At 42.1% G+C, this 19,423-nt stretch overlaps 1 protein-coding gene across 2 annotated transcripts in view; it reads left to right on the top strand.

Annotated features, from left to right (window-relative positions):
• Window positions 1-4,140, top strand: part of LOC126267115 (juvenile hormone acid O-methyltransferase-like) — a 94,446-nt gene extending 90,306 nt beyond the window's left edge. The window contains exon 5 of one of the 2 annotated variants that reach the window (XM_049972026.1): window positions 2,519-4,140. In XM_049972026.1, coding sequence (XP_049827983.1) covers window positions 2,519-2,700 — 182 coding nt within the window. In that variant the 3' untranslated portion in view covers window positions 2,701-4,140. The remainder of the gene's footprint in view (window positions 1-2,518) is intronic. The other variant, XM_049972027.1, reaches the window with a different exon arrangement.
• The last annotated feature ends 15,283 nt before the right edge of the window (window positions 4,141-19,423 follow it).

The raw sequence follows: 19,423 nt of genomic DNA, 5'->3' as shown, positions 1-19,423 counted from the left end.
GCAGTTCCTCTGCAGGACCGCTCTATCACTGATAATCTTGTCTTCCTTGAGTCTGATATCCGAACAGCGTTTTCCAGACGCCAACACCTGGTTGCCGTCTTTTTTTTATTTAAGTAAAGCATTCGACACGACCTGGCAACATCGTATCCTTGCCTTATTCTATGAGTGGAGTCTCCGGGGCCCCGATTCCGATTTTTATCCAAAACTTCCTGCCGCTCCATACTTTCCGTGTCCAAGTTGGTGCTTCCCATAGTTTCACCGATGTCCAGGAAGCTCTGTATTGAGGGTCTCTATTTCCAGTGGCCATTAACGGTGTAGCAGCAGCTGTCGGGCCCTCTGTCTCACCTTCTGTTTGCCAAAAAATGGCTCTGAGCACTATGGGACTCAACTGCTGTGGTCATTAGTCCCCTAGAACTTAGAACTACTTAAACCTAACTAACCTAAGGACATCACACACATCCATGCCCGAGGCAGGATTCGAACCTGCGATCGTAGCAGTCGCACGGCTCCGGCCTAGAACCGCGAGACCACCGCGGCCGGCTTCTGTTTGCAGGCGACTTCTGCATTTCGTACTGCTGCTCCAGTATTGGTGTTGCTGAGGGTCGCCTACAGGGAGCGATCCGCAAGGAGCAGCCATGGGCTGTAGCCCATGGCTTCCAGTTTTCTGCCATGAAGACGTGTCTCGTGTATTTCTGTCGGCGCCGTACCGTTCATCCTGAACCAGCACTTTACCTTAATGACGATCCACTCACTGTAGTGGAGACATGCGATTCTTAGATCTGATTTTCGACACTGGTTTGACCTGGCTTCCTGATCTTCGTCAGCTTAAACGGAAATTTTGGCAGCACCTCAACCCCCTCCGCTGCAAGAGCAACACCAACTGGGGTGCAGCTCGCTCCACGCTGCAGCTCTACAGAGCCCTTACTCAATCCTGTCTTGACCATGGGAGTAAGATTTATGGTTCGGCGGCGCCCTCAGCATTGCGTTTACTCGACCCTGTTCAGCACTGCGGGGTTCGAATACCGACAGGAGCTTCACGGACTAGTCTGGTGACAAGTGTAGTGATGGAGGCTTGAGTCCCTGCATTGAAGATGAGGCGTGCACACCTACTCGCCAGTTACTTTGCACTCATTCATAGCTCTCCTGAACATAATACTGACCGTCTTCTTTTCCCAACCACGGCGGTTCACTAACTGCATAGGTGGCACTGGTCAAGGCTAAAGATTGCGGTTCGCCTGCGATCGCTTCTGTCTGTAGTCCTTCCCTTCACCACATCTCCCTGATGTCCATTCAGGTACACCCCCGTGGTAAGCTGTAGGCCAAAGATTCGTCTGGACCTTCGCATGGCTTTGAGGACTCCGTTCACCGGGCGGCTCTCTGCTGTCACTTACTCTTGATTCTTGAAGTGTTCCGGGACTGTGAAGTGGTTTATGCCGACGGGTCGATAGCTGATGGTGTGGGTTTCTTGTCCTGTTTTGACCATTGTAGTGTTTTTTGTCCTGTCGTTTTTCTGGTTCTTGCTTTCTCCTTTTATTGTACAGCACGTCGCCTTTGTTTTCTTCTTTCTCTTAGCTAATTGTTCCACTGGGAACAAGAGACCAATGACCTCGGTTTGGTCTCTTCCCTCCTCCCCCCCTCCACCTTTAAACCAACCAACCCCGTGACCCAGGGAGGCAACGATAGCTACTACACAAAGAGCTGCGGACGAAAGTGTGGGGTCATCCACACGAGTAATCCGTTAAACGTCAGGTACATGATAAATCAGTCAAATCTAAAGTCTGTAAATTCAGCTAAATACCTAGGAATTACAATTACGAACAACTGAAATTGGAAAGAAAACACAGAAAATGTTGTGGGGAAGGCAAACGAAAGACTTGTCTTAATTGACAGGACACTTAGAAGACGCAACAGATCTACTGAAGATACTGCCTATACTACACTTGTCCATCATCTTTTCGAGTGCTGGTGCACAGTGTGGGATTCTTACAGGAAAATGTTAAGGGAGTACATCAAGGCAGTAAAAAGAGCAGGACGTTTTGTATTCTTGCGAAATAGGGAAGAGAGCGTCACCGACATAACATAGAATTTCGATGGATAACATTAAAACAAAAGCGTTTTTCATTGCGGAGCATTCTCCTCACGAAACTCGAATCACCAACATTCTCCTCCGAAATACAAAATATTTCGTTGACGCCGACCTTCAGTATCGAGAAACGATCATCACAATAAAACAAGGGAAATAACAAATCACACGGAAAGATACAGGTGTTAGTTTTTTTTTTCCCACGCGCTGTTAAGAGTGTCGAGTAATAGTCATTGCGAAAGTGGTTCGATGAACCCTCTGCCAGGCACATAATTTGTTCTGCGGAGTAACCATTTAGTTGCAGATGTAAATGTTACTTCTCTGAATGACAATTTCTATATTTCCCACACTTGCAAATGTATTCATGGTGAACAATTAGATTATTCACGCTGTACTTGACCCTGTCTGCAGATCGCATTGCTTTGTGTGTTGCAGATACGATAACTGCGATAAACCCGTTCGTCGGTAGGATTCCGCAGCAGCAGCGGGAGGCCTTCATACAGGACTGCGTGGCAGAGGCCTACAGTAACGGCACGATACGCGCTGACACTCTGCCGAGCGGCAACGTCTACTCCTTCCCGTACAGCGCCATGTTCGCCCACGCAGTCAAGGCCTGAGCTTGGTGGTTTCTTCAGTGGTGATCTCTGATGATTCGCAAAGCTCGCATTTTACTCTATTTTCCTCGTATCGTCTGTGTGCGCAACGTTCTCGTTAAATCCATGCTACTTCGCGACCACTGTCCTTCATATGTGTTTGTGGAATACCATCTCAACTCATTCTTGACAAGAATACTTCAACACTTGCCTAGGGTTATTCAAAACCCAGTCTCTCACAAAAACTAGTATATTTTCAATCACAGTATAATTCTGCTATTGTCTCATGTATGAGTTGGGGATTAGCCCAAAATTCTATTCCTCCGGCATATACTCCAGAAACAACTTTCACGACGAACGCTCAGGATTTTTCTTCACGGCCATGAAGCAATCGTCAATGGTGGTTTAACGTTGCGTTGTCGGATCTCAGGACGCTCTACTGTTTTTAGTGTATCTCGTCGTGTGTGTGTGTGTGTGTGTGTGTGTGTGTGTGTGTGTGTGTGTGTGTGTGTGTGTGTGTGGGGGGGGGGGGGGGGAGATGATTATGTTTCATATAAATGCTGAATGTAGGAAGGTAGTGCTCCTGAGTAACACAGGAAATAAGCTGTGGAAACTTAAACATTATTTACGTAAGGATAGGTGTTGTGAAAGGAACTTGGATAAAAAGCCTGAAACGAAAATTGGCAACTTTTAATAATTGGTAACTTTTTAATTATAGGCAGTATTCAAAAATGATTTTTCTATCACTAGAAACAGTAAAGGATGACGTTTGCTGGCAATCCATTATTTCGTGTGTACTATTTATACTGACTTTTAACTTACAGCTACTGAAAATGTCTCAGAACTTAGTCTTCAAACTGTTTTTCCCATATTTTTTTTATAGCCTGTTAATTGCATGTATTTATTGTATTAATTGCTAACAGAATACAGTAAATTTCTCTTCAGATGATTTCAGAAATACTTTTCTAATGCTGACATAATTCCGGCACTCACGTAAGCGAAAGAGGAACTTTGTCTTAGAGTCGAAGCAATCATATTGTTCTCAAAGTAACGTCTGTCTGAAGAAGAATAGTCACACCAGCCACATTACCACCTCGCATCGGCCACATCCGCCTCTTTGTTCATTTATACTTGGTTCGGGACACGAAGTAACAGCTTGTTGTTCGCGAGAATTGCCATAGCGACAGAGGATTAATTTGGACACCCGTTGTGTCCTATTCACCATTGCCGTTTTTCCTTGATTCCTCAGCTGATGCTTCACCGCACGCACACAGTGCCAACAACAACAACAACAACAACAACAACTACTACTACTACTACTACTACTACTACTACTGGTATCGTGGCTTTCCTTTCCTTAGTCTCCTCTGTTACTCTGTACGAAATTCTTACTTTAAGAACTACTGCAGCCTCATATAGTGGTACCATTTTTATATCAAGTATGAAGTAAAATTTTCCACTCCGCAATTTAAATGTGTGTGAATTCCTAAGGGACCAAACTGCTGAAATCTTCGGTCCCTAGACTTGCAGTAGTTAAATTAACGCTAAGAGCAACACCCGCACGCGCCACGCTCTGCGATTTAAATATCAAATAAATATGTCTGTGTTTTGAAAAAAGAGCTCATAGGGCAGGCTTAAGAGCCTCTGCTATGAAAACTAAATTTTTCTTCGACTAAGAAATGCAGCGAAATTTATATGAAAGACTTCGGTCAAATAGAGTTCAAGCAGTTTGAGGAAAGTTAATTGTCTCCAATTCGTCGGAAAAAATCTTCCATTGATGAGAAGATTCGAAAAATAAGAGATGCATCTGAAATTACTACTAGTCTACTAATACGTATATACAGGGTGAGTCACCTAACATTATTGCTGGATATATTTCGTAAACCACATCAAATACTGACGAATCGATTCCACAGACCGAACGTGAGAAGAGGGGCTAGTGTAATTGGTTAATACAAACCATAAAAATGCATGGAAGTATGTTTTTAACAGAAACCTACGTTTTTTTTAAATTGAACTGCGTTTGTTTCGTTAGCACATCTGAACATATATATAAATACGTAATCAGTGCCGTTTGTTGCATTGTAAAATGTTAATTACATCCGTAGATATTTAACCTAAAGTTGAGGCTTGAGTACCACTCCTCCGCTATTCGATCGTGTGTATCGGAGAGCACTCAATTACGTAGGGATCCAAAGGGAACGGTGATGGACCTTACGTACAGAAGAGCATGGAACAGCACATTACGTCCACATGCTAACACCTTTTATTGGTCTTCTTCACTGACGCACATGATGAGGAGTGAGGTACACGTTGAAAGGTTGCTACACTGATAAACAGCGCCAGAGATTGCGCCAAAGAGTATTATTGAGCCACCTCCACTGACAGTGCTTGCTGAGAAATTGCTGTGGGCAGTTGTAGTTCTGAGGTAAACGTGATCAGTGCTTGCTGAGACGATGTCGATAGAGTACTAGTTGTGAGCATGTCGTGTGCAGTTGTTCTATTGGGCAAGACACCATATGTTGTTCGATTGGGGATGTTGTAATGATCAAAGTGTATTTTTTGTCGATATATATGAAGGCAAAGAAATTTTTTTTAGATATCCTAAATAACAATGCCTCTTGGTCACAGGTTCAGTCAACAAAGCATCTGGCTCGTGTTCTTGTATTAGGCTGTAAATCTGGTTTCTATGTGCAATCATAGTATTTCTGGGTTTTTTAATTACTTCATTGTAAATGGCGTTTAAAGCATCTTGTCATATTGAGGAAGAACCGTGCCAGATGTGTACGTTGAATCACACTTCCACACACAGAACAGGTACACTTACGCTTTCTTGTTTCGTAGCTTTTATAGTTGATGGGGACTTAATTAATGAATTGTGTTAACGGAAGTTTTCTTTCATTCTTTGTTGTTGTTCTATGCAGTCAGATTGCGTAATAAATTATTTAGGGCCAACCGGTACGAGACTGCGTAACCGGACAAACAAATACAAAAAATTAAAATTAGCAGCATTTTATTTAATTACGCCCCCATGCAACGTACACACGTGGTTTCAGTTTTCAATTACGGAGTGGAATAGTGTGTGTCCCGACATGTCAGGCCAATAGATGTTAAATGTGGTGGCCATCATTTGCTGCACACAATTGCAATCTCTGGCGTAATGAATGTCGCACACGCCGCAGTACATCTGATGTAATGTCGCCGCAGGCTGCCACAAGACGTTGTTTCATATCCTCTGGGGTTGTAGGCACATCACTGTACACATTCTCCTTTAACGTACCCCACAGAAAGAAGTCCAGAGGTGTAAGATCAGGAAAACGGGCCGGCCAATTTATGCGTCCTCCACGTCCTATGAAACGCACGTCGATCATCCTGTCAAGGGTCAGCCTAGTGTTAATTGCCGAATGTGCAGGTGCACCATCATGCTGATACCACATACGTCGACCCGTTTCCAGTGGGACACATTCCATTCCACTTCGTAATAGAAAACGGAAACCACGTGTGTACGTTTACCGCACCCCTCACGGTAATGTACATGTGCATCAGTGAAAAAGACCAATAAAAAGGTGTTAGCATGTGGACGTAATGTGCTGTTCCAGTCCCATCTGTATCTAAGGTCCATCACCGTTCCCTTTGGATCCTAACGTAATTCGGTGCTCTCCGATACATACGATCGAACAGCGGAGGAGTGGTACTCAAGCGTCAACTTTAGGTTACAATACCTCCGGATGTAATAAACATTTTACAGTGCAACAAACGGCACTGATTACGTATTTGATTATATGTTCACATGTGCTAACAAAACTACCGGGGTTCCATTTAAAAAACTTAGGTTTGTGTTAAGAAACATACTTCCGTGCAATTTTGTATGGTTTGTATTAAACTATCACACTAGCCCCTCTCCTGACGTTCTGTCCGTGGAATCGGTTCGTCAGTATTAGATGTGGTTTACCAAATATATACAGCGGTGACTCACCCTGTATACAGTGCGTGTGAGCGCGCGCGCGTCTTTCAGCTACTGTCACACAACAATCGCTATGGGGTAAGAACCACCAACTTATCATAGTTAACGAGATAAACCTTCATAAAAACAGAGACGCGCGAAAAAATGTTGCATCGTGTATAGAATTTTCATTTGTTCTTTCAGTCCTGCTCTCGAGTTCAGTTACAGAAATGCCCGACACCTGGCAGGACTTTCGAGAACATTCAACTACGAAGCGCAAACGGCTGTAGGCGAAAGCAATAGCAGAGTAAAGAGCGATGGAGAGGCGTTGCCATAGACGTTTATGAAACCGCGTTGTAGACACGTGCAGCTGCTGCACCCAGTGTACAGCAACTGTACGTTTCTAATATAAAACGCCACTCGGGGACTGTGTCTTTGTGTTGGGAAAGTGGCGAGAATGGATAGTGAAGAGAATGGACATCTGTACGGGTGCTGATAACTGCGCTCCACATCCAATCATCATTATTAATTAATGTGAAAATTGGCAAAATGGATACTCACGCAATGCCGTGTTTGTCAACTAGTACACTACTGGCCATTAAAATTCCTACACCACGAATATGACGTGCTACAGACACGGAATTTAACCGACAGGAAGATGATGCTGTGATATGCAAATGATTCGCTTCTCAGAGCATACACACGAGGTTGGTGCCGGTGGTGACATTTACAACGTGCTGATATGAGGAAAGTTTCCAACTGATTTCTCATACACAAACAGCAGTGAACCGGCGTTGCCTGGTGAAACGATGTGATGCCTCGTGCAAGGAGGAGAAATGCGTACCATCACGTTTCCGACTTTGATGAAGGTCGGATTGTAGCCTTTCACGATTCCGGTTTATTGTATCGCGATATTGCTGCTCGCATTGGTAGAGATTCAATGACTGTTAGCAGAATATGGAATCTATGGGTTTAGGCGTGTAATAAGGAACGCCGTGCTGGATCCCAACAGCCTCGTATCACTAGCAGTCGAGATGACAACCATCTTATCCGCAGCGGATCGTGAAGCCACGTCTCGATCCCTGAGTCAACAGATGGGGACGTTTGCAAGACAATAACCATCTGCACGAACAGTTCGACGACGTTTGCAGCAGCATGGACTATCAGCTCGGAGAACATGGCTGCAGTTACCCTTGACGCTGCATCAGACAGGTGCGCCTGCGATGGTGTACTCAACGATGAACCTGGGTGCACGAGTGGCAAAACGTCATTTTTTCGGATGAATCCAGGTTCTGTTTACAGCATCGTGATGGTCGCATCGTGATGGTCGCATCGTGATGGTCGCATCGTGATGGTCGCATCGTGATGGTCGCATCGTGATGGTCGCATCGTGATGGTCGCATCGTGATGGTCGCATCGTGATGGTCGCATCGTGATGGTCGCATCGTGATGGTCGCATCGTGATGGTCGCATCGTGATGGTCGCATCGGTGTTTGGGGACATCGCTGTGAACGCACATTGGAAGCGTGTATTCGTCATCGCCATACTGGCGTATCACCCGGCGTAATGGTATGGGGTGCCATTGGTTACACATCTCGGTCACCTCTTGTTCGCATTGACGGCACTTTGAACAGTGGACGTTACATTTCAGATGTGTTACGACCCGTGGCTCTACCTTTCATTTGATCCCTGCGAAACCCTACATTTCAGCAGGATAATGCACGACCGCATGTTGCAGGGCCTTTTTGGATACAGAAAATGTTCGACTGCTGCCCTGGCCAGCACATTCTCCAGGTCTCTCACCAATTGAAAAGTCTGATCAATGGTGGCCCAGCAAGTGGATCGTCACAATACGCCAGTCACTACTCTTGATGAACTGTGATATCGTGTTGAAGCTTCATGTGCAGCTGTACCTGTACACGCCATCCAAGCTCTGTGTGACTCAATGCCCAGGCGTATCAAGGCCGTTATTGCGGCCACAGGTGGTTGCTCTGGGTACTGATTTCTCAGGATCTATGCACCCAAATTGGGTGAAAATGTAATCACATGTCAGTTCTAGTTTAATATATCTGCATTTCTTCTTGGTGTAGTAGGCCAGTAATGTATTTTCAATAAAAACACTGACGAAAAAGACGCATAATACGGTATTGTAGACAGACTACGTCTATCGAAGTGCATAAGTAGCATTGAATTATAAATTAGAGAAACTGGTAATAGAACACAAGAATTCCGATTATCTTCCGTCCAAAAGGCACAGACTCATGGAAATAATAGTAATGATTTCTTGACATTTACGTAGAACGACTAGCAATAGGTTAACAAATTAGACTTTCAGGTATTGCTGGAGAATTAACAAGCAGCTCCAGTTTAGAAATCAAACATTTAGAAACACACACACAGCATCAAAGAGGCAGCAGGACAAAGAAATATTTACGAAAGTGATTTAACCTTACCAGCTTTCCTTGATAGTCGAAATGGAAAACAAGTGTGGAGTAAGCATGTTGATAAAAAATGTGAAGCAACAGGAAGACAGGCAGAGGTCAGTGTAACGTCGTACACGCACACATCATCGGCTGCTATTCAAGTTACTAGTTGCAATTACTCAGATAGGCAGAACATCCGCCGTATAGCGTTCGCTCTTATTGTATGCACTGTAGAGCGCATGTTCAACGAATATTTATTTTTGGTGCTTTGATCGATACTACCACCTCTAAAAATGTGAAAAGCAAAGAGCTTGCAGTAGAAGAAATTGGTTTCACAGAACCAGAGGCGAAGTGCTGATAGCTCTTAAGGCATGTCATGTTGGCTAGACATTTTTTGTTTCGAATTATCATTCCTGTCGTATCCCTGAATACTGAACATTCGTCCTGGGACACGTTGTACAATGCTTTACGCCTCCATGGCTGTGTGTTCAGCGTGTTTGACTGCTTTCGAAAGGACTCAGGTTCGATCACCAGTTTTTATAGGGATTTCGTCTTGCCGACGGAACAGGACCGAGTTCCAAGAAGCCTTGTGATGCCAGTTAAGGAGATACTGCCGTGAGCAGTAGGTGCTTAAGGGTCCGCCGGGAGAGCGATGTGCTGACCCCGTGATCCACCATGTCACTTCCAGACAACACGGCTGTCCGTCGGCTTTGAATTGGTATAATTATAAAAGTTGGCAACTTCATTTACGCAGATATAGATACGATTATGATACTCAAGTACCAAGACAAAGAAACGTAATGATGCTAAACTGCTTTAAATTCTTGTTATGATTTAATCTTTAAAATTTAATAATATTTCCGTTAATATTTAATTAACTTACGTCGTTCAGATTTCGTGACGCTGACGGCGTTAAAATTTAAAATTGTTCAGTCCCCGTTTTGTTTTATTTCAATTGTTGCGAGCCAGCGAGGGTGCAATGCTGTTCGCTTTCAAGTCTACACATTTATAAAAATCAGGTCCAGGAAACACTTTTGTGATCGCGGTTACGATTTAGACGGTATTCGCGTAATTGTACTGATTAAGAGTTATCATTGCCGAAAGGTGCAGGTTCGATTAAAGCTGTGTGCTCTTTTGCGCGTATAATGAAAACATTCCTAACACGTCGCGTAATAAAAAGTAACATGTGAATCACAACCGCGGTCAAACGAAGAAAGTATATGATGACATAAATGTTCTTCGCTGTTATTCAGGACAGGTTTAGATTAAATACCGCAATTTTCATTGTTTAGAAATCATAAGACGATACACTTTAGAGATATCTGTTTTGAATAACTTATATTTACCTTTTCTTATACAATATGGCCGGCCGAAGTGGCAGAGCGGTTCTAGGCACTTCAGTCCGGAAACGTGCAGTCGCAGATTCGAATCCCGTCTCGTGCATGGATGTGTGTGATGTCCTTAGGTTAGTTAGGTTTAAGTAGTTCTAAGTTCTAGGGGACTGATGACCTCAGATGTCAAGTTCCATAGTGCTCAGAGCCAGAGCCAGAGCCATTTGATTGTCCGCAAGGTCTCTCTCTCTCCCCTTTTTATAGCCTTTATACATTCACATTACATACATCGATTAAGAAATTTTTTTTATCTACTGACCAGTACGCGAATAAAATCCGCCCAGACCAAATGTCTTGCATAGAATTATTTCTCACTTAGCAATCATATATAGTTTCGTAGTAGAAACACTGCTGGTTTATTCCGTGCAATAGAAAGTCTTTGATTCACTGAGCACAAAAATTAAAATAATAAAATTATAATTACATTTTTAATATCGCCAATTCTTCTTTATATCATGAAAATAAGGTTTTGACATCGTCGTAATATTTTTCATCGTTGTAGCACTATAGCGTCAATGCCTGTCTCAGGCCAGAATGGCAGATCCTTGTTGATGTTAGAGACTGCGGTGAATGTTATGAACGGTAATACAAGGAAACACAGTACACTGCTAAGCACTGAAATTATCTACGGCAGAGTAGAAGATGAAATGAGAAAGTTTTGTACTGCACAAGGCTTCATTGTAGTAAGACGCCCAAAGTAATGAATCTCTCTGATGTGCATTCGCATTAGTACAAAATTTTCTTGAAAGACTCTCTCAGCTTGTAATTAATATTCGCAAAATTCTTGAAATTCTATTTCTAGTGTATATCATTGTGGTGAAGTCGTGTCCCAAAACCTGAATTTTAGACAGTATCCCGCTTCAGCCACACTCGATAAGTAAACGAAATGTTTATTTTTGTGTGGTTAGCACAATAATTGATTCCCGGTATTTTGTATTAAGTTTCACGTCCACCGTGTGAGTCGAGCGACATCCACCCCGAGCAACCTGCATTCGAATCACACAGCTGGCCATTAGCCGACTGCATGGTGCCCGTCAGCGTTTGCACTCGCCCAACGGAGCCCACCGGCGCTGGGCTACTGTGTCATCGGTGCAAATCGTTACGGCAGCGAAAAATTATACAGAACATTGCAACTAAAATAAAACTGCACAGTTGCTTTTGAACTGTCTTTTTTCCTTCAAAATAACATTTTTCACTTCAACTAGGCACGTCTTTGTGTAAAGAACTTTTATGAGGATAGTCATTTCACAGACGATATAGTACTGGTTTATTGCAAAGTAACCTTTAAAAAATCTATGAACTACTTCAGTAGAAATCTTTTTCCAAAATTACGAGGGTCATTCAATAACGCTCCATTTTTTTTTTTTTTTAGGCACTAATGTACATAGGCAAACGTCGTTGTTGGTGTTTTACATCTGATGTTTGTTCTGTTCTCCGGGGAAGTTTCGAAACGTTATGGCAGATGGCAGAGCCGTAGTACAGCATCAAAACTGCTTCTACGTACGTTCTGTAGCCGCGTGGGATTAGCCGAGAGGTCTAAGGCGCTGCAGTCATGGACTGTACGGCAGTCCCATAATATTTCTCACACATTTTTTCGTACGTGCTATCATTGAGTTCTTGTATTCAGGAAAAGAAACCGTGTTGACAATCCATAAACGTTTGTGTGCAGTGTATGGCGATGCTGCAGATGATATCACAGTTAGGCGATGCGTAGAGAAAGTTACCGCCTCTGGAAATGCAGAAACAGAGCTCCATGATCAGCCACGCTCGGGTTGTCGTGTCACAGCCAGTGCTCCAGATATGCTGAATCGTGCGGATGCCAGACCGGCGCATCACAACTCGACAATTAGCTCTACAGTTGTCGGTCAGCAATGGAAGTGCGTCTGCAATGATGGAGACTCTCGGATAGTAAGAGGTGCTCACGATGGGTTCTACAAATGCTCACAGCTCACCACAAGGTCAAATTAAGGTCATTTCATCTGAATTTTTGAAGCGTTTTGAGACCGACGGAGAGGACTTTGTCACGGATCGTTATGGGGGACGAAAGTTGGGTGCACTACTTTGCTCCAGAAACAAGAACGCAGTTAATGGAATGGCATCATACTCATTCAATACAAAAGAAGGTATTCAAGACAACCCCCCCTCCCCCCACCCCTACCGGAAAAATCATGGTGACAGTCTTCTGGGATTGTGATGGCGTAGTACTCGTGGATGTGATGCCAAGAGGGTCAACCATCAGTTCAGAGGCATACGTGAAGACTCTGAATAAACTCAAACTGCTTCCGACGTGTTCGATCGGAGAGAAGAATCCAGCAGAAATGTTGCTCCAACACGATAATGAACACGCACGTCTGAGAACCCGGGAACACATCGCGAAATTGGGTTGGACATCATTGCCTCATCAACGCTACAGTGCAGACCTGGCACCCTCGAACTTGCATCTCTTTGGGCCGCTTAAAGACACTCCATGGGGAACACGCTTTGAAGTTGACGAGCGTATCAGTCATGCAATGAAAACATAGCTACGCCTATAGGACAAGAGCTTTTAACAGCAGGGAAAACGTGCTCTTCCACAACGTTGGCGTATGGCTGTAGAGCGTGATGGAGACTACGAAGAAAAACAGGACGTGGACAAGACATGTAATGTGTTGTCTGACTCTTAACAATAAATACGTTCTGAGAACAAAATGTGAGGCATTTCTTATTGAACGGCCCTCGTTTATTAACAGCACGTCTACAGATGAAAGTGAAGTGTTGGGTAATACATTTTATTTTGTTTAGAAAAATAGTTACGTAAAAACAGTTACAGCAGGGATATTCAGAGGTTGATTAAGCTCTTCTACGGTGACTATATGTCGCACTTCGGAAGTACAGATTTACAAAAAACTTTGGCATATCCTCTGATTAAAAGCTCAAAAGAACCTGGTAAGAACAACTACAAATTTTTCTAAAGTTTATCTAAACAAAATGGTACAGTATTGTAAAGTTTATTTAGGTGCTTCTGCGTAAGTGATACCGTCTCTACCTTACTCCTTAAATTTTGTCATACTTTATTCAGTGTCGCGAGACGTGTAGCGGAATAAAGTTTTACATTACCGGCGCTGAAATGCAGTTTTTTACAGTTGATGAGCAGAGGTACATGAATGTAACACTTATGAGCGGTGTCATAGTACTGAAGACAACAATTAAAAATAAAAAAACCACCAAACGCAGACTGGGACATGAAGATAGAGCCGATTTATAGATGGATTGTGGGAATTAAAAATCTTACCATGTCAACACAGCACGTACGTTATAGAGGTACGAGATGTTGAAGGTAAGACTGACAAAGAAAGCATGAAATAAAGATCCACTAATACCGATCGGCAAGGAAATAACGATGCAGAAAACGTTTGCCAGCAGAAGCTATTGATCGATCAGTGTATCTGCTGATGCACACACGCCCTGGAGGGAACAACTGAGAAAGCATAGCAGACTAATACAGCTCTGGAGGATGTCGATGTTGCATGTATGTATAAATGATCCGACAGGTACAAGATAAGAAGCACAAAACTATATGTCAGACTGAAGGTAAAACTGAAAAGTGAATTTAAAAAATTCAGTGGTTTGGGACAGAATGTGACAACAGGCTGCCAACAGCAACAAAGACGAATTATAATCTGTACAAATTAAATGAGGAACAAAACACAAATTGGCACAAAAGGTTGTTGAAAATGAAACTGATGGGCAATGTGCATTTGGCAGAACTGGTAGATACACAAGATGAAGAAAGAAGTCGGTAGATCAGACCTATCAAAATAGGGTCGGAAAAAACATCAAACCAGTCGAAAGGGAGGTGTTATTTTAGAAAATATGGCTTCTGTTACCAAAACGTGTACTCTGTACCGGACTTAACTGTTTTGTTGTGGGTAACACTCCGAACAAGAAGTTCAGAGACTGGTCTCAGTGTTGACAGAGACAAGAATGAGGGCGTTACTAAAACCTACACAGTGGTTGATTTGCTGACACGTTATCTGACGTTATCTCTCCACAGCTCAGAAACTATATGTTTAGCGGCCACAATCAGCTCAGTGAGTTACACTTGTTGCATGGACTTTAGACGAACTCAAGCATTGCGACGTATTTCCACGAGTGACGCAGGACAGTGAAATATGAATTTTATCAGTCCAGCATGTCACGAATGTGTCTTAGCCGTGTGCATGTTTGTGTACTGTTTATGTAATGTGGCGTCGTGTTTGAGTTATTGTTACAAGAGGAGGGGAGAGAAAACTCGCTACCTTACTCCCCCTAAAGGCCGTAAAAGCCACTACCAAGCCTAACGTCTCCATCCAATGGACGAGTAAGCCGGAGGTCACTAAAAAAGAAATAGGGACAAACAAACAAAATCAGAACAACATACTAATAAAAGATTTTTCAAGAATTACAGAGAAATTAACATTAAAATTCACAAAAACCAGTATAACACCTCCAAATAATTATGTAGTAAGTACAATGATGTTTCTCCAGAGCATCACGCCAGGAAAACTGTACAAAACCTATAAAAATAAAAGGCTTAGACTGAGTATAAGTGTGTGTACGGAAACAATGCGTAAAGAGCATACGAGCATCTGTCATAAAGAGTATTTAAAACGGGCAAGCCTGCTGCCATCATTCTCAAAAGAAATACAGCGAGTTATGAAAAACAGAGTAATTATTTAGTTCACCTTCTGAGTGAATAATACTTTGGGTTCAAGAGTGGCAAAAGTAAAGAATGAGCCACAGAAAATATTACAGAAGTTACACTTGACAGTCTTGACAAGGTTGAGTGTGTCATGTCTCTAAAGTTTTTGATGCTACTGACCATAATATTTTTACTAAGTAAGCTAAAATCATTAGGAATAAGAGTATTCGCTTTGCTGGTAATATCAATATTGTAATCACTAAGAAAAAAAAGGTAAGTCTTTTGAAAGAAAGCGGATGAATGTCTTGAGGAAGATTACAGATGGTATGCAGCCAAAGTGACATTAAACTTAAATAAAACGAATCTTACGTATATCGGTTTCAAGAGGGAAAATGACACTCAAGTTAAATGCAGATGGCACTTCTACAAACAGTTTAACAAATACAAAATTTGTACGAAGGCATATTCTCTGCTGAAGTCGTGTAAACACACTCAGATAACTGCAAACTGAATGACATCAGCACGATATGCCCTGGCAGTATCCTCATCAGTGTGTAACAGCCAGTGTCTTCCAGTTACGTACTGTTCATATGCACTATGGAATTCGATTCTGGGAGACAAATGCATGAAAAGTGAACACTGTTTTAAAACTACGGAAAATGCTTTCAAAAATGGTAACCGAAAATATTTGAACACACAGTTAAGGTCTGTTCAAAATACTGCAGATTTGAACTAGACAATCTGAGTACATCAAATGTAACATTGCTGCCAAGATTGCTCTGCCCATGACCATGGAACAAGATCTAGACTAAACTTACATTTCCCAAGAAAGAATGAATAAGAAATAGGAATTTCTACCGAGGGATAAAAGTATACAGTAAATTACACAGAGTTTAAAAAGATCACTGAAACGAAATTATTTAAAAGACAGAGTACATGTTACGTAATACATTGTATACGGCGGAGGGTTACTTAGATATCACAGATTAGTGGTGTAGTAAAAAATGTGAGACATGAACATAATAATAACCGTAATAACAATAAATCAATTATTCACCTAACACTGTCTCATACGTTTATTTCCTGAAAAACTTTACTCCAAAAACTGTGCAATGTATAACATTAACAGCTTATTTTCTTCTGAGCCCAACATCACACTTATTGTAGAGAGATGCTGACTCAGTTTTTAGGCTAGTAAATGAGAAGTAGCTGTTCACAGAATGGAAACGAAACATTATCATTATGGTCTTTAAGTCAACTGATAGTGCGTGTCGTGTTACATTGTGAAATAATTTGTGCATGTCGTGTGTAATGTGTTCAGTGACTGGGAGGAAAAAAAATGAATGAATAATGTAGCACTGGGATTTTATATTATTAAATAACAAAGCCGTATTGTGCACTAGCGGTGAATAGAATGGGAAGATGTTGTCGGCCGTGTATTCGGTAGGTCGCAGACTCCTCGTTCCTATCGTCATCTGCCCATTGTGATACAGATTTTCCGTGGCTTCTCTAAATTACATCAGCAATATGCCAGGATTGTACATACTATAAGGCATTGGCCGACTACGTACCCCGTTCGTGTGAAACTTGACCTGTACGTATGTAAATGCCTACATACACAAATTATGCTATTTTTATTGTTGTTGAATTTTATTACGTAAAAACGTCGAATATCATTGTAAGTGTGATCTACAAATGAATAAAAATTACTAAGCCTACTTTTAATACCATCACGTCGCTTGCACTCATTCGTTCCTGGAGATATAAGAGGCTTCGGGTTTTTCCGAGACATTGACGTGGTCCGGTGCTAGGAAAATATACCTTCTCGTTTCCCAGGGAAACCTGTTTTACAACCAGGATTCGAACTGTGTCCCTTCAGGCTACACGCCGTGGCATTGCAATGTGTTAACTGCGGCCATGGAGAGTTTGCGCTCTATAGGGGAGACCGGGCCTAATTGTTAGAAATTTTTATTGGAATCTCGTATACCCCGACACAAAACACGTATGTCAATTGGACAGATGCCAAAAGTTAGCCCATTATTTATTCACAATGAAATTTTTGTCATAAATGTAAGCTCCAGATTGTTAAGCTCTATACAACTTTTTTGATAACTTGTATGATGTAACAATCTACCCCACTGTGGGGCATCTTGTTACACTATATGGGGTTAGTTGTTACATAATAATTAAGAAAAAATATATTTTTGCTTCTATAACACAGATTTATTTAATCATTACTTTTAATGTAAGAGGTGGTAACAAATCATAAAACTTGAAACTTAGTACTGATTTGACATACCGTCGTCATTAATCTGATGAAGAAATATCAAGTTCATTATCAGAGCTACAGTTTTTACAAATAGAAACTGTCATGCTTGGAACACCTATCATATGCCCACCTTTTACATTTTGTGCACTGTAGCCATGTGGGTGGAGGTCCTGACAGAGAGTATGGTTCCATACACTCAATACACACGCAGTCGTATTCCTCATCAGATGATTCTACGATCTCACTTTTTCGTTCCCCCGTTTTCTTCCTTGTTTTTATTTTTCGGCGCCAACACCAGTCGTCGTCTTGCAGGTTTCTTTTGTCTATTTGCCTCAACTGTCAATGCTGATGTAATGGTGAATCAGTCAGGATAGCACTCACTCTTTTATTCCTTCTTACTGTTTTCTTGCAGGCAGGAGCTTTCGGGAAAGGCCTCAGTTTTTCAGGTGGCACATGTGTGTGTATGGAGTTTGCAGAACCAACTGTTGAGGTGCAAGGCGTCAGACTTGATTCCACACATGTTGATTTGCTGGGAACGCCATCCCCTACCGAGTTCGTAAGAGACACAGAAAGCAAAGTTTCATCTTCCCTGTATGGGCGGTCCGTCACGGCAGAGGGCAAAAATTATCGTGTGTAAAAATGTCTCTGTTAAATAGCCATATTACAGTCACTTGAAACCCAGCCTTGATGTTCCTTGGCGTAGCAGCGCTATGCAAACATTGTTTAACTACAAATGGAATGTCATATATTGTCATATTGTTTCCAGAATTGTTTTTCATCCACGCATCTGATGCAGAGTTCTTTTTTTTTTAAATGGGCCATACACAGCTCTGCCTAAAGGTTGCAATTTATGAGACGAATGTGGCGGAAAAGAGATAACAACAACCCCGTTTTCTTTGGCTTCGTCCAACACTGAAATATCAAGGTGCGATTGATGGTTGTCCAAAAGAAGAAGAAGAAGAAGAAGAAGAAGAACCGGTCGCTGTCTTGTAGCCCTGGAATGATGAATGAAATGAAGCATGAACGAGCAAAAATCTTGCCCTGTCATCCACCCTGACTAGTTTTCAGACCCTGCGCTACCTTCTGGCCCATTTCGCAGGAAATAATCCCTGAACTTCCTTCTCGGAAACACAAAGAAAGGCGGGATTGAGTTTCCAGACGCATTTACTGCGAAGACAACAGTAACTAGAGTTTCAGCAGACGTTATAGCACCGACTTGTTTAATTCCTTTCCTTACTACAATTTTGGCAGGCGTTTGTACCGTGGTGACAGCAGTCTCGTCCACATTATACACTTCTTGCCACTGAAATTTGTATCGATCATAAACTTCACTTAGATTTGTAAAAAATCTACCTACATTGGGCTTATTGTAACTTGTAGCCCTGGTTATGCTGGCAGCTTCTGGTGTGCGGATGGAAAGCGTTTTCGGTCTTCTGGGGAATTCTCCAAACCAGTCAGTAGAAGCTAGTTCTACATCGCTCCAACTAACGGGAAACTTGACATTATTGTTCACGGTATATTGAAACGCTAGACTCCTCACTTCCTTCGCAGAAAGTCCATAGTAGAGCTTAGCAGCTTTCTGAATGTGTTCTTCCAGCTCTGCTTCTTGTTCGTCCGAGAAAACCTGCCAGGATCGCTTATAACCAACGCTTGGCACAAACATCTCTCCCGATTCTGAAAGTAAGCAGACAAGAAAAATTGTAATAGGCTGTTATACGCTACGTTTTCCTGCACGTATCTGTTATGTCAGAAGAGATTAATTTGCTTAGATATATTGATGTATTTGCACTTTATATAACACCAATAATCTACAACGGCACAGTTGCCGACGCTGACAATGAAAAATAAGCTACTGTTACACCATAATAACTTGCCCCTGCGCCTTTGTAACAACTGACCCCATGCTACGCCATTTTCTCTTATTGTTGAAATCAACAATATAAACCTTTTGTTTGGAAGTTTAACAACGTATACTACTACGTACCTGAATGTTGGACGCTGATATGTTGCAAAATGTAAAATGAAATCAGTAATTTCCTGTGAAGTATGAAAAAATTCACA

The sequence above is a fragment of the Schistocerca gregaria genome, chromosome 4, assembly GCF_023897955.1.
Source record: "Schistocerca gregaria isolate iqSchGreg1 chromosome 4, iqSchGreg1.2, whole genome shotgun sequence".
NCBI lineage: Eukaryota > Metazoa > Arthropoda > Insecta > Orthoptera > Acrididae > Schistocerca > Schistocerca gregaria.
The sequence above is the reverse complement of the archived record's forward strand: the minus strand, read 5'-3'. Positions and strand labels throughout refer to the sequence as shown.